Source organism: Somniosus microcephalus, chromosome 3 (genome assembly GCF_052327205.1).
Source record: "Somniosus microcephalus isolate GS21.2 chromosome 3, FLI_Smic_1.0, whole genome shotgun sequence".
Lineage (NCBI taxonomy): Eukaryota > Metazoa > Chordata > Chondrichthyes > Squaliformes > Somniosidae > Somniosus > Somniosus microcephalus.
The window spans coordinates 201,449,766-201,463,675 of record NC_140989.1 but is presented as its reverse complement, the minus strand read 5'-3'; the positions used below and the strand labels follow the sequence as shown (position 1 = coordinate 201,463,675).

Below are 13,910 nucleotides of genomic sequence, written 5' to 3'. Positions count from 1 at the left end.
GCATTCTCCAAGGTGGCCTTCGAGACACACGACAACGCAAAATCGTCGAGCAGAAACTGATAGCCAAGTTCCGCACTCATGAGGACGGCCTCAACCGAGATCTTGGGTTCATATCATGCTACATGTAACCCCACCTGATGCAGGGTCATCCAGACTTGAGTCGACATTGGCTTGTTCTCTCTACACAGATGCGGCCGGACCTGCTGTGATTTCCAGCCAAAAAAAATGTTTTTTGTCTGTTTTTTTGTTTTTCATACAGACCCCAGCATCTGCAATATTTGACCCCTTGTGACCCCACCTCATTGTTCTTTGATGTAATGTTTCCCTGACTGACCTGTTTGGACACCATTCACACCTTTGACTGCTGTGATTATCTCTCTGCCGAGGTGCGATAAATGGCAGTTGGAAAGGTTACCTGTAAACATCTGACATGATTCTCTGACTATATAAGCTGTGTCTTTATGCATTTCTCCACTTCACCTGAAGAAGGAGCAGCGCTCCGAAAGCTTGTGATTTCAAATAAAGCTGTTGGACTATAACCTGGTGTTGTGTGACTTCTTACATCTTCACTGGGGACCCTGCTATCATGAGGGTGACCCAAATGGTTCGGTGATCTTCTTTTGCGATCACGTTGTGTAACTTTAAACAACTTAGTCGCCTGCTCCCGGAGTCCTTATCACTCTCCTGATCTTCTGAACTACTATCTGTCAGTTTCTTTACTTTCCTGTACTGTTCCTTAGTAGTTCTTGTCGTGTTGGTCTTCTTTCCCGACCTGCAGACTCTTGCTATGTGTCCCATTTTCCCGCATTGCCTGCATATTTTGTCTTTAAACCAGCAGTCCTTCTGCTCATGGGTTGTTCTGCCGCAGCGATAGCACTTTTCGGCTCCATACGCCATTTCGTTAGCGCTGTATTCTTGTGGTTTCTGTTGTATTTCCGCAGCTCCCCGTACTGCTGCTTCGTAGGATACTGCCACGCTGAAAGCCTGTTCTAGCGTCAGGTCCTTTTTTGAAAGTAGTCGTTTCTGGGTTCCTTCACTCTGGAGCCCGCAGACAAACTTATCCCGTAAGGTGTCTGCCAGTCCTGCTCCGAACTGGCAGTGCTTCGATAACTTGCGTAGTTCCGTAAGATAGTCAGCATTGCTCTCATCTTTGTGCTGGTTTCTTTTATGGAACTTGAACCTTTCTGCTATCAGCAGTGGTGTAGGGCTTACATGTTCCTGTAAGATATGAACAATCTCCTCAAAACTTTTCTCCATTGGTTTAGCTGGGGTAATTAAATTCCGCAATAGGCCGTATGTACTTGCAGCCATCAGATTTAATAATACCGACGCCCTCTTTCCATCAGCCACCTCATTTGCCTTGCAGTACACTTCAATTCTTTCCACATACGTGGTCCAGTCTTCTACCTCGTTGTCGAAAGCAGTGATACTGCCACTTTTCGGCATCTTGGGCGATTTAAAATGGCGCCTCCCGCGCTTTTGCTTCTTCCCCAATGGAATAAAATGGCGCCTCCCGCGCTTTTGCTTCTTCCCCAACGGGATAAAATGGCGCCTCCCGCACTTTTGCTTCGTCCCCTTACAGCCACGCTGCTCCTAGTGTTCTATGGGGTAATGGCGGCGACTCGCAGCTTCGGCGCGTCTCGCTTTCCTTCCCCCCCGTTTAGTTTCTCTCTGCTGTCCTGTTCTCGAGCACCGACCGCACCCTGTGCGCTCCACCCTCTCTCTCTTGTTTTCTTTTCCTGGCGATGCTGCGCGGCCCGATTTGTAGAGCCGCTCGATCGAGCTTGAGCCCGCCGCAGTCCGGAAGGGTCAGCGCGCTACCTGCTACCAGCACGATTCGCTGGAACCACAGTCTTTCCCGTAATTCTCCAAACACCGATGGATTCTTTGGGCGGTTGCCCTCGGTCGACGCCCGTTGCTCAGACTACGACCTTCCAGGACCTTCCTTTCAGCCGAGATCCCCGTGCGATGATGCCACACTGCAGGTGAGTTCGAACTTACTCGTCGCCACTGTAAAGTCCGCGCCTCAATAATACACGGACTTCGGGAGAACAGTTTAACAGGTACTTTACTGAACAAGAGGCAGCTTGAAACTGAAACTACAGAAGCCTGCTAGGGACTTTTATACAGGGGTGGTCACTGCCGGTACTGCAGTCTAAGACCAGTTATTCCCTTAAAGGTACATACACAACAGTTGGGTCCTGGGGTTGTGTCCTGGGGTTGAGTTGGTTGGGTTGGGTCCTGGGGTTGGGTCCTGGGGTTGAGTTGGTGGGGTTGGATCCTGGGGTTGGGTCCTGGGGTTGGGTCATGGGGTTGAGTTGTTTGTGTTGGGTCCCGCGGTTGTGTCCTGGGGTTGAGTTGGTGTGGTTGGATCCTGGGGTTGGGTCCTGGGGTTTAGTTGGTTGGGTTGGGTCCTGAGGTTGGGTTCTGGGGTTGAGTTGGTTGGGTTGGGTCCTGGGGTTGGGCCCTGGGGTTGAGTTCCTGAGGTTGAGTTGGTGGGGCTGGATCCTGGGGTTGTGTCCTGGGGTTGAGTTATTGGGGTTGGGTCCTGGGGTTGGGTCCTGGTGTTGAGTTCCTGAGGTTGGGTTGGTGGGGTTGGATCCTGCGGTTGGTTCCCGGGGTTCAATTCCTGGGGTTGAGTTGTTGGGGTTGGGTCCTGGGGTTGGATCCTGGGGTTTGGTTCTGGGGTTGAGTTCCTGGGGTTGAGTTGGTGGGGTTGGATCCTAGGGTTGGGTCCTGGTTTGAGTTGGTGGGGTTGGATCCTGGGGTTGGTGGGGTTGGGTTCTGGGGTTGGGTCCCGTGGTTGGGTCCTGGGTTTGCGTCCTGGGGTGGTGTTGTTGAGGTTGGCTCCTGAGGTTGGGTCCTCGTTTTTGGTCCCGGGGTTTGGTCCCGGGGTTGGCTCCAGGGGGTGGGTCCTGGGGTTTAGTTCCTAGGTTTGGGTTGGTGGGGTTGGGTCCTGGGGTTGAGTTGGTGGGGTTGAGTCCTGGGGTTGGGTCCTGGGGTTGGGTCCTGGGGTTTAGTCCTGGGGTTGAGTCCTGGGGTTGGACCTGAGGTTGAGTTGGTGGGGTTGGGTCCTGGGGTTGAGTTGGTGGGGTTGGGTCTGGGGGTTTTGTTGGTGTGGTCGGGTCCTGGGGTTGAGTTCCTCGGGTTTGGTTGGTGGGGTTGGGTCCTGGGGTTGAGTTGGTGGGGTTGAGTCCTGGGGTTGTGTCCTGGGGTTGGGTCCTGGGGTTTAGTCCTGGGGTTGAGTCCTGGGGTTGGATCCTGGGGTTGAGTTGGTGGCGTTGGGTCCGGTGGTTGGGTCTGGGGGCTGAAATATGATCCATGGGGTTGAGGGCCGTAGTTTATCAGCTGCCTTTTGTTTTCCCTCCTCTCTGTAGATTTGGACAGCCCCCTGGGCCTCACTGTGACATCCTCTTCTGACATAAGCATCTCCGTCGTGTGGACAGAAATCCAAGGGCCCATTGATCACTACCGGGTCACCTACACCACAGCTACAGGCGTGAGTTCGGAGGTGACGATTCCGAGGGGTAGTCACTCAGTGACCCTCAATGATCTGGAGCCAGGCACAAAGTACAACATTTCCGTCGTGGCAGAGCGAGGCTGGCAGCAGAGCTTACCATCAATCATCGAGGGCATGACAGGTAGGTCAGAGCAGGAGAGTGACCCTTTGATCATCGAGAGAGTGATGGATGGGTCAGAGCAGGAGAGAGACCCTCGATCATCAAGAGAGAGATGAGTGGGTCAGAGCAGGAGAGTGACCCTTCGATCATCGAGAGAGTGATGGATGGGTCAGAGCAGGAGAGTGACCCTCGATCATCGAGAGAGTGATGGGTGGGTCAGAGCAGGAGAGCGACCCTCGATCATTGAGAGTGTGGTGGGTGGGTCAGAGCAGGAGAGTGACCCTCGATCATCGAGAGAGTGATGGGTAAGTCAGAGCAGAGTGACACTCGATCATCGAGAGAGTGATGGGTGGGTCAGAGCAGGAGAGTGACCCTCGATCATCGAGAGAGTGATGGGTGCGTCAGAGCAGGAGAGTGACCCTCGATCATCGAGAGAGTGATGGGTGGGTCAGAGCAGGAGAGTGACCCTTCGACCAGCGAGAGAGTGATGGGTGGGTCAGAGCAGGAGAGTGACCCTCGATCATCGAGAGAGTGATGGGTGGGACAGAGCAGGAGAGTGACCCTCGATCATCGAGAGAGTGATGGTGGGTCAGAGCAGGAGAGTGACCCTCGATCATCGAGAGAGTGATGGGTGGGACAGAGCAGGAGAGTGACCCTCGATCATCGAGAGAGTGATGGTGGGTAAGAGCAGGAGAGTGACTCTCGATCATCGAGAGAGTAATGGGTGGGTCAGAGCAGAGTGACCCTCGATCATCGGGAGAGTGATGGGTGGGTCAGAGCAGATTGACCCTCGATCATCGAGAGAGTGATGGGGGGGTCAGAGCAGAGTGACCCTCGATCATCGAGAGAGTGATGGGTGGGTCAGAGCAGGAGAGTGACACTCGATCATTGAGAGAGTGAGGGGTGGGTCAGAGCAGGAGAGTGACCCTCGATCATCGAGAGAGTGATGGGTGGGTCAGAGCAGGAGAGTGACCCTTCGATCATCGAGAGAGTGATGGGTGGGTCAGAGCAGGACAGTGACCCTTCGATCATCGAGAGAGTGATGGGTGGGTCAGAGCAGGAGAGTGACCCTCGATCATCGAGAGAGTGACAGTTGGGCCAGAGCAGGAGAGTGACCCTCGATCATCGAGAGAGTGGTGGGTGGGTCAGAGCAGGAGAGTGACCCACGATCATCGAGAGAGTGATGGGTGGGTCAGAGCAGAAGAGTGACCCTCGATCATCGAGAGAGTGATGGGTGGGTCAGAGCAGGAGAGTGACCCTCGATCATCGAGAGAGTGATGGGCGGGTCAGAGCAGAGTGACCCTCAATAATCGAGAGAGTGATGGGTGGGTCAGAGCAGGAGAGTGACCCTCGATCATCGAGAGAGTGATGGGTGGGTCAGAGCAGGAGAGTGACTCTCGATCATCGAGAGAGTGATGGGTGGGTCAGAACAGGAGAGTGACCCTCGATCATCGAGAGAGTGATGGGTGGGTCAGAGCAGGAGAGTGACCCTCGATCATCGAGAGAGTGATGGGTGGGTCAGAGCAGAGTGACCATCGAACATCGAGAGAGTGATGGGTGGGTCAGAGAAGGTGAGTGACCCTCGATCATTGAGAGTGTGGTGGGTGGGTCAGAGCAGGAGAGTGACCCTCGATCATCGAGAGAGTGATGGGTAAGTCAGAGCAGAGTGACCCTCGATCATCGGGAGAGTGATGGGTGGGTCAGAGCAGGAGAGTGACACTCGATCATTGAGAGAGTGAGGGGTGGGTCAGAGCAGGAGAGTGACCCTCGATCATCGAGAGAGTGATGGGTGGGTCAGAGCAGGAGAGTGACCCTTCGATCATCGAGAGAGTGATGGGTGGGTCAGAGCAGGACAGTGACCCTTCGATCATCGAGAGAGTGATGGGTGGGTCAGAGCAGGAGAGTGACCCTCGATCATCGAGAGAGTGACAGTTGGGCCAGAGCAGGAGAGTGACCCTCGATCATCGAGAGAGTGGTGGGTGGGTCAGAGCAGGAGAGTGACCCACGATCATCGAGAGAGTGATGGGTGGGTCAGAGCAGAAGAGTGACCCTCGATCATCGAGAGAGTGATGGGTGGGTCAGAGCAGGAGAGTGACCCTCGATCATCGAGAGAGTGATGGGCGGGTCAGAGCAGAGTGACCCTCAATAATCGAGAGAGTGATGGGTGGGTCAGAGCAGGAGAGTGACCCTCGATCATCGAGAGAGTGATGGGTGGGTCAGAGCAGGAGAGTGACTCTCGATCATCGAGAGAGTGATGGGTGGGTCAGAACAGGAGAGTGACCCTCGATCATCGAGAGAGTGATGGGTGGGTCAGAGCAGGAGAGTGACCCTCGATCATCGAGAGAGTGATGGGTGGGTCAGAGCAGAGTGACCATCGAACATCGAGAGAGTGATGGGTGGGTCAGAGAAGGTGAGTGACCCTCGATCATTGAGAGTGTGGTGGGTGGGTCAGAGCAGGAGAGTGACCCTCGATCATCGAGAGAGTGATGGGTAAGTCAGAGCAGAGTGACCCTCGATCATCGAGAGAGTGATGGGTGGGTCAGAGCAGGAGAGTGACCCTCGATCATCGAGAGAGTGATGGGTGCGTCAGAGCAGGAGAGTGACCCTCGATCATCGAGAGAGTGATGGGTGGGTCAGAGCAGGAGAGTGACCCTTCGACCAGCGAGAGAGTGATGGGTGGGTCAGAGCAGGAGAGTGACCCTCGATCATCGAGAGAGTGATGGGTGGGACAGAGCAGGAGAGTGACCCTCGATCATCGAGAGAGTGATGGTGGGTCAGAGCAGGAGAGTGACCCTCGATCATCGAGAGAGTGATGGGTGGGACAGAGCAGGAGAGTGACCCTCGATCATCGAGAGAGTGATGGTGGGTAAGAGCAGGAGAGTGACTCTCGATCATCGAGAGAGTAATGGGTGGGTCAGAGCAGAGTGACCCTCGATCATCGGGAGAGTGATGGGTGGGTCAGAGCAGATTGACCCTCGATCATCGAGAGAGTGATGGGGGGGTCAGAGCAGAGTGACCCTCGATCATCGAGAGAGTGATGGGTGGGTCAGAGCAGGAGAGTGACACTCGATCATTGAGAGAGTGAGGGGTGGGTCAGAGCAGGAGAGTGACCCTCGATCATTGAGAGAGTGAGGGGTGGGTCAGAGCAGGAGAGTGACCCTCGATCATCGAGAGAGTGATGGGTGGGTCAGAGCAGGAGAGTGACCCTTCGATCATCGAGAGAGTGATGGGTGGGTCAGAGCAGGAGAGTGACCCTTCGATCATCGAGAGAGTGATGGGTGGGTCAGAGCAGGAGAGTGACCCTCGATCATCGAGAGAGTGACAGTTGGGCCAGAGCAGGAGAGTGACCCTCGATCATCGAGAGAGTGGTGGGTGGGTCAGAGAAGGAGAGTGAGCCACGATCATCGAGAGAGTGATGGGTGGGTCAGAGCAGAAGAGTGACCCTCGATCATCGAGAGAGTGATGGGTGGGTCAGAGCAGGAGAGTGACCCTCGATCATCGAGAGAGTGATGGGCGGGTCAGAGCAGAGTGACCCTCAATAATCGAGAGAGTGATGGGTGGGTCAGAGCAGGAGAGTGACCCTCGATCATCGAGAGAGTGATGGGTGGGTCAGAGCAGGAGAGTGACTCTCGATCATCGAGAGAGTGATGGGTGGGTCAGAACAGGAGAGTGACCCTCGATCATCGAGAGAGTGATGGGTGGGTCAGAGCAGGAGAGTGACCCTCGATCATCGAGAGAGTGATGGGTGGGTCAGAGCAGAGTGACCATCGATCATCGAGAGAGTGATGGGTGGGTCAGAGAAGGTGAGTGACCCTCGATCATTGAGAGTGTGGTGGGTGGGTCAGAGCAGGAGAGTGACCCTCGATCATCGAGAGAGTGATGGGTAAGTCAGAGCAGAGCGACCCTCGATCATCGAGAGAGTGATGGGTGGGTCAGAGCAGGAGAGTGACCCTCGATCATCGAGAGAGTGATGGGTGCGTCAGAGCAGGAGAGTGACCCTCGATCATCGAGAGAGTGATGGGTGGGTCAGAGCAGGAGAGTGACCCTTCGACCAGCGAGAGAGTGATGGGTGGGTCAGAGCAGGAGAGTGACCCTCGATCATCGAGAGAGTGATGGGTGGGACAGAGCAGGAGAGTGACCCTCGATCATCGAGAGAGTGATGGTGGGTCAGAGCAGGAGAGTGACCCTCGATCATCGAGAGAGTGATGGGTGGGACAGAGCAGGAGAGTGACCCTCGATCATCGAGAGAGTGATGGTGGGTAAGAGCAGGAGAGTGACTCTCGATCATCGAGAGAGTAATGGGTGGGTCAGAGCAGAGTGACCCTCGATCATCGGGAGAGTGATGGGTGGGTCAGAGCAGATTGACCCTCGATCATCGAGAGAGTGATGGGGGGGTCAGAGCAGAGTGACCCTCGATCATCGAGAGAGTGATGGGTGGGTCAGAGCAGGAGAGTGACACTCGATCATTGAGAGAGTGAGGGGTGGGTCAGAGCAGGAGAGTGACCCTCGATCATCGAGAGAGTGATGGGTGGGTCAGAGCAGGAGAGTGACCCTTCGATCATCGAGAGAGTGATGGGTGGGTCAGAGCAGGAGAGTGACCCTTCGATCATCGAGAGAGTGATGGGTGGGTCAGAGCAGGAGAGTGACCCTCGATCATCGAGAGAGTGACAGTTGGGCCAGAGCAGGAGAGTGACCCTCGATCATCGAGAGAGTGGTGGGTGGGTCAGAGCAGGAGAGTGACCCACGATCATCGAGAGAGTGATGGGTGGGTCAGAGCAGAAGAGTGACCCTCGATCATCGAGAGAGTGATGGGTGGGTCAGAGCAGGAGAGTGACCCTCGATCATCGAGAGAGTGATGGGCGGGTCAGAGCAGAGTGACCCTCAATAATCGAGAGAGTGATGGGTGGGTCAGAGCAGGAGAGTGACCCTCGATCATCGAGAGAGTGATGGGTGGGTCAGAGCAGGAGAGTGACTCTCGATCATCGAGAGAGTGATGGGTGGGTCAGAACAGGAGAGTGACCCTCGATCATCGAGAGAGTGATGGGTGGGTCAGAGCAGGAGAGTGACCCTCGATCATCGAGAGAGTGATGGGTGGGTCAGAGCAGAGTGACCATCGATCATCGAGAGAGTGATGGGTGGGTCAGAGAAGGTGAGTGACCCTCGATCATTGAGAGAGTGATGGGTGGGTCAGAGCAGGAGAGTGACCCTCGATCATCGAGTGAGTGATGGTTGGGACAGAGCAGAGTGACCCTCGATCATTGAGAGAGTGACGGTTGGGCCACAGCAGGAGAGTGACCATCGATCATCGAGAGAGTGAGGGGTGGGTCGGAGCAGGAGAGTGACCCTTCGATCATCGAGAGAGTGATGGGTGGGTCAGAGCAGGAGAGTGATCCTCGATCATCGAGAGAGTGAAGGGTGGGTCAGAGCAGGAGAGTGACCCTTCGATCATCAAGAGAGTGATGGGTGGGTCAGAGCAGGAGAGTGACCCTTCGATCATCGAGAGAGTGATGTTTGGGTCAGAGCAGGAGAGTGACCCTCGATCATCGAGAGAGTGATGGTTGGGTCAGAGCAGGAGAGTGACCCTCGATCATCGAGTGAGTGATGGGTGGGTCAGAGCAGATTGACCCTCGATCATCGAGAGAGTGATGGGGGGGTCAGAGCAGAGTGACCCTCGATCATCGAGAGAGTGATGGGTGGGGCAGAGCAGGAGAGTGACACTCGATCATTGAGAGAGTGAGGGGTGGGTCAGAGCAGGAGAGTGACCCTCGATCATCGAGAGAGTGATGGGTGGGTCAGAGCAGGAGAGTGACCCTTCGCTCATCGAGAGAGTGATGGGTGGGTCAGAGCAGGAGAGTGACCCTTCGATCATCGAGAGAGTGATGGGTGGGTCAGAGCAGGAGAGTGACCCTCGATCATCGAGAGAGTGACAGTTGGGCCAGAGCAGGAGAGTGACCCTCGATCATCGAGAGAGTGGTGGGTGGGTCAGAGCAGGAGAGTGACCCACGATCATCGAGAGAGTGATGGGTGGGTCAGAGCAGAAGAGTGACCCTCGATCATCGAGAGAGTGATGGGTGGGTCAGAGCAGGAGAGTGACCCTCGATCATCGAGAGAGTGATGGGCGGGTCAGAGCAGAGTGACCCTCAATAATCGAGAGAGTGATGGGTGGGTCAGAGCAGGAGAGTGACCCTCGATCATCGAGAGAGTGATGGGTGGGTCAGAGCAGGAGAGTGACTCTCGATCATCGAGAGAGTGATGGGTGGGTCAGAACAGGAGAGTGACCCTCGATCATCGAGAGAGTGATGGGTGGGTCGGAGCAGGAGAGTGACCCTCGATCATCGAGAGAGTGATGGGTGGGTCAGAGCAGAGTGACCATCGATCATCGAGAGAGTGATGGGTGGGTCAGAGAAGGTGAGTGACCCTCGATCATTGAGAGAGTGATGGGTGGGTCAGAGCAGGAGAGTGACCCTCGATCATCGAGTGAGTGATGGTTGGGACAGAGCAGAGTGACCCTCGATCATTGAGAGAGTGACGGTTGGGCCACAGCAGGAGAGTGACCATCGATCATCGAGAGAGTGAGGGGTGGGTCGGAGCAGGAGAGTGACCCTTCGATCATCGAGAGAGTGATGGGTGGGTCAGAGCAGGAGAGTGATCCTCGATCATCGAGAGAGTGAAGGGTGGGTCAGAGCAGGAGAGTGACCCTTCGATCATCAAGAGAGTGATGGGTGGGTCAGAGCAGGAGAGTGACCCTTCGATCATCGAGAGAGTGATGTTTGGGTCAGAGCAGGAGAGTGACCCTCGATCATCGAGAGAGTGATGGTTGGGTCAGAGCAGGAGAGTGACCCTCGATCATCGAGTGAGTGATGGTTGGGTCAGAGCAGAGTGACCCTCGATCATCGAGAGAGTGACGGTTGGGCCAGAGCAGCAGAGTGACCATCGAAAATCGAGGGAGTGATGGGTGGGTCAGAGCAGGAGAGTGACCCTCGAAAATCGAGGGAGTGATGGGTGAGTCAGAGCAGGAGAGTGATCCTCGAAAATCGAGGGAGTGTTGGGTGGGTCAGAGCAGGAGAGTGACCGTCGATCATCGAGAGAGTGATGGGTGGGTCAGAGCAGGAGAGTGACCCTCGATCATCGAGAGAGTGATGGGTGGGTCAGAGCAGGAGAGTGACCCTCGATCATCGAGAGAGTGATGGGTGGGTCAGAGCAGGAGATTGGCCATCGATCATCGAGAGAGTGATGGGTGGGTCAGAGCAGGAGAGTGACCCTCGATCATCGAGAGAGTGATTGGTGGGTCAGAGCAAGAAAGTGACCCTTCAATCAGCGAGAGAGTGATGTGAGGGTCAGAGCAGGAGAGTGACCCTCGATCATCGAGAGATTGATGGTGGGTCAGAGCAGGAGAGTGACCCTTCGATCAGCGAGAGAGTGATGGGTGGGTCAGAGCAGGAGAGCGACCCTCGATCATTGAGACAGTGATGTGTGGGTCAGAGCAGGAGAGTGACCATCGATCATAGAGAGAGTGATGTGTGGGTCAGAGCGGGAGACTGACCATCGATCATAGAGAGAGTGATGTGTGGGTCAGAGCAGGAGAGTGACCTCGATCATCGAGAGAGTGATGGGTGGGTCAGAGCAGGAGAGTGACCCTCGATCATTTAGAGAGTGATGTGTGGGTCAGAGCGGGAGAGTGACCCTTCGATCATCGAGAGAGTGATGGGTGGGTCCGAGCAGGAGAGTGACCCTCGATCATCGAGAGAATGATGGGTGAGTCAGAGCAGAGTGACCCTCGATCATCGAGAGAGTGATGGGTGGGTCAGAGCAGGAGAGTGACCCTCGATCATCGAGAGAGTGATGGGTGCGTCAGAGCAGGAGAGTGACCCTCGATCATCGAGAGAGTGAAGGGTGGGGCAGAGCAGGAGAGTGACCCTTCGACCAGCGAGAGAGTGATGGGTGGGTCAGAGCAGGAGAGTGACCCTCGATCATCGAGAGCGTGATGGGTGGGACAGAGCAGGAGAGTGACCCTCGATCATCGAGAGAGTGATGTGTGGGTCAGAGCAGGAGAGTGACCCTTCGATCATCGAGAGAATGATGTCTGGGTCAGGGCAGGAGAGTGACCCTCGATCATCGAGAGAGTGATGGGTGGGTCTGAGCAGAGTGACATACGATCATCGAGAGAGTGGTGTGTGGGTCAGAGCAGGAGCGTGACCATCGATCATCGAGAGAGTGATGTGTGGGTCAGAGCAGGAGAGGGACCCTTCGATCATCGAGAGAATGATGTTTGGGTCAGAGCAGGAGAGTGACCCTCGATCATCGAGAGAGTGATGGGTGGGTCACAGCAGGAGAGTGACCCTTCGCTCATCGAGAGAATGATGTTTGGGTCAGAGCAGGAGACTGACCCTCGATCATCGAGAGAGTGATGTGTGGGTCAGAGCAGGAGAGTGACCCATGATCATCGAGAGAGTGGTAGGAGAGTCAGAGCAGGAGAGTGACAATCGATCATCGAGAGAGTGATGTGTGGGCCAGAGCAGGAGAGTGACCCTCGATCATCGAGAGAGTGATGTGTGTGTCACAGCAGGAGAGTGACACTCGATCATCGAGAGAGTGATGTTTGGGTCAGAGCAGGAGAGTGACCCTCGATCATCGAGAGAGTGATTTGTGGGTCAGAGCAGGAGAGTGACCCACGATCAACGAGAGAGTGGTGGGTGGGTCAGAGCAGGAGAGTGACACTCGATCATCGAGAGAGTGATGTGTGGGTCAGAGCAGGAGAGTGACCCTCGATCATCGAGAGAGTGATGGGTAAGTCAGAGCAGGAGAGTGACCCTCAATCATCGAGAGAGTGATGCGTGAGTCAGAGCAGGAGAGTGACCCTCGATCACCGAGAGAGTGATGCATGAGTCAGAGCAGGAGAGTGACCCTCGATCATCGAGAGAGTGATGGGTGGGTCTGAGCAGAGTGACCCACGATCATCGAGAGAGTGGTGGGTGGGTCAGTGCAGGAGAGTGACCATCGATCATCGAGAGAGTGATCTGTGGGTCAGAGCAGGAGAGTGACCCTTCGATCATCGAGAGAATGATGTTTGGGTCAGAGCAGGAGAGTGACCCTCGATCATCGAGAGAGTGATGGGTGGGTCACAGCAGGAGAGTGACCCTTCGATCATCGAGAGAATGATGTTTGGGTCAGAGCAGGAGAGTGACACTCGATCATCGAGAGAGTGATGTTTGGGTCAGAGCAGGAGAGTGACCCTCGATCATCGAGAGAGTGATGGGTGGGTCAGAGCAGAGTGACCCTCGATCATCGAGAGAGTGATGGGTGAGTCAGAGCAGGAGTGTGACCTTCGATCATAGAGAGAGTGATGGATGGTTCATAGCAGCAGAGTGACCCTCGATCATAGAGAAAGTGATGGGTGAGTCAGAGCAGAGTGCCCCTCGATCATCGAGAGAGAGATGGGTGGGTCAGAGCAGGAGAGTGACACTCGATCATAGAGAGAGTGATGGGTGGGTCAGACCAGCAGAGTGACCCTCGATCATAGAGAGAGTGATGGGTGAGTCAGAGCAGAGTGACCCTCGATCATCCAGAGAGCGATGGGTGGGTGAGAGCAGAGTGACCCTCGATCATGGAGAGAGTGATGGGTGAGTCAGGGCAGAGTGACCCTCGATCATCGAGAGAGTGATGGGTGGGTCAGAGCAGGAGAGTGACCCTCGAACTCCGAGAGAGTGATGGGTGGTTCAGAGCAGAGTGACCCTGAATCATCGGGAGAGTGATGGGTGGGTAAGAGCAGAGTGACCCTCGATCATCGAGAGAGTGATGGGTGCGTCAGAGCAGGAGATTGACCCTCGATCATCGAGAGAGTGATGGGTGGGTCAGAACAGACTGACCCTCGATCATCGAGAGAGTGATGGGAGGGTCAGAGTAGGAGAGTGACCCTCGATCATCGAGAAAGTGATGTGTGGGTCAGAGAAGGAGAGTGACCCTTCGAGCATCGAGAGAATGATGTTTGGGTCAGAGCAGGAGAGTGACCCTCGATCATCGAGAGAGTGATGGGTGGGTCACAGCAGGAGCGTGACCCTTCGATCATCGAGAGAATGATGTTTGGGTCAGAGCAGGAGAGTGACACTCGATCATCGATAGAGTGATGTTTGGGTCAGAGCAGGAGAGTGACCCTCGATCATCGAGAGAGTGATGTGTGGGTCAGAGCAGGAGAGTGACCCACGATCATCGAGAGAGTGGTAGGAGGGTCAGAGCAGGAGAGTGACACTCGATAATCGAGAGAGTGATGTGTGCTTCAGAGCAGGAGAGTCA

At 55.1% G+C, this 13,910-nt stretch overlaps 1 protein-coding gene across 4 annotated transcripts in view; it reads left to right on the top strand.

Moving 5' to 3' along the window:
• The window catches only part of tnr (tenascin R (restrictin, janusin)), a 1,257,678-nt gene that overhangs the window by 405,944 nt on the left and 837,824 nt on the right, over positions 1–13,910 (top strand). For all 4 annotated transcript variants that reach the window (XM_085982119.1, XM_085982118.1, XM_085982121.1 and 1 more), the window contains exon 10: positions 3,378–3,641. In XM_085982119.1, the coding sequence (XP_085838245.1) occupies positions 3,378–3,641 (264 nt within the window). The remainder of the gene's footprint in view (positions 1–3,377; positions 3,642–13,910) is intronic.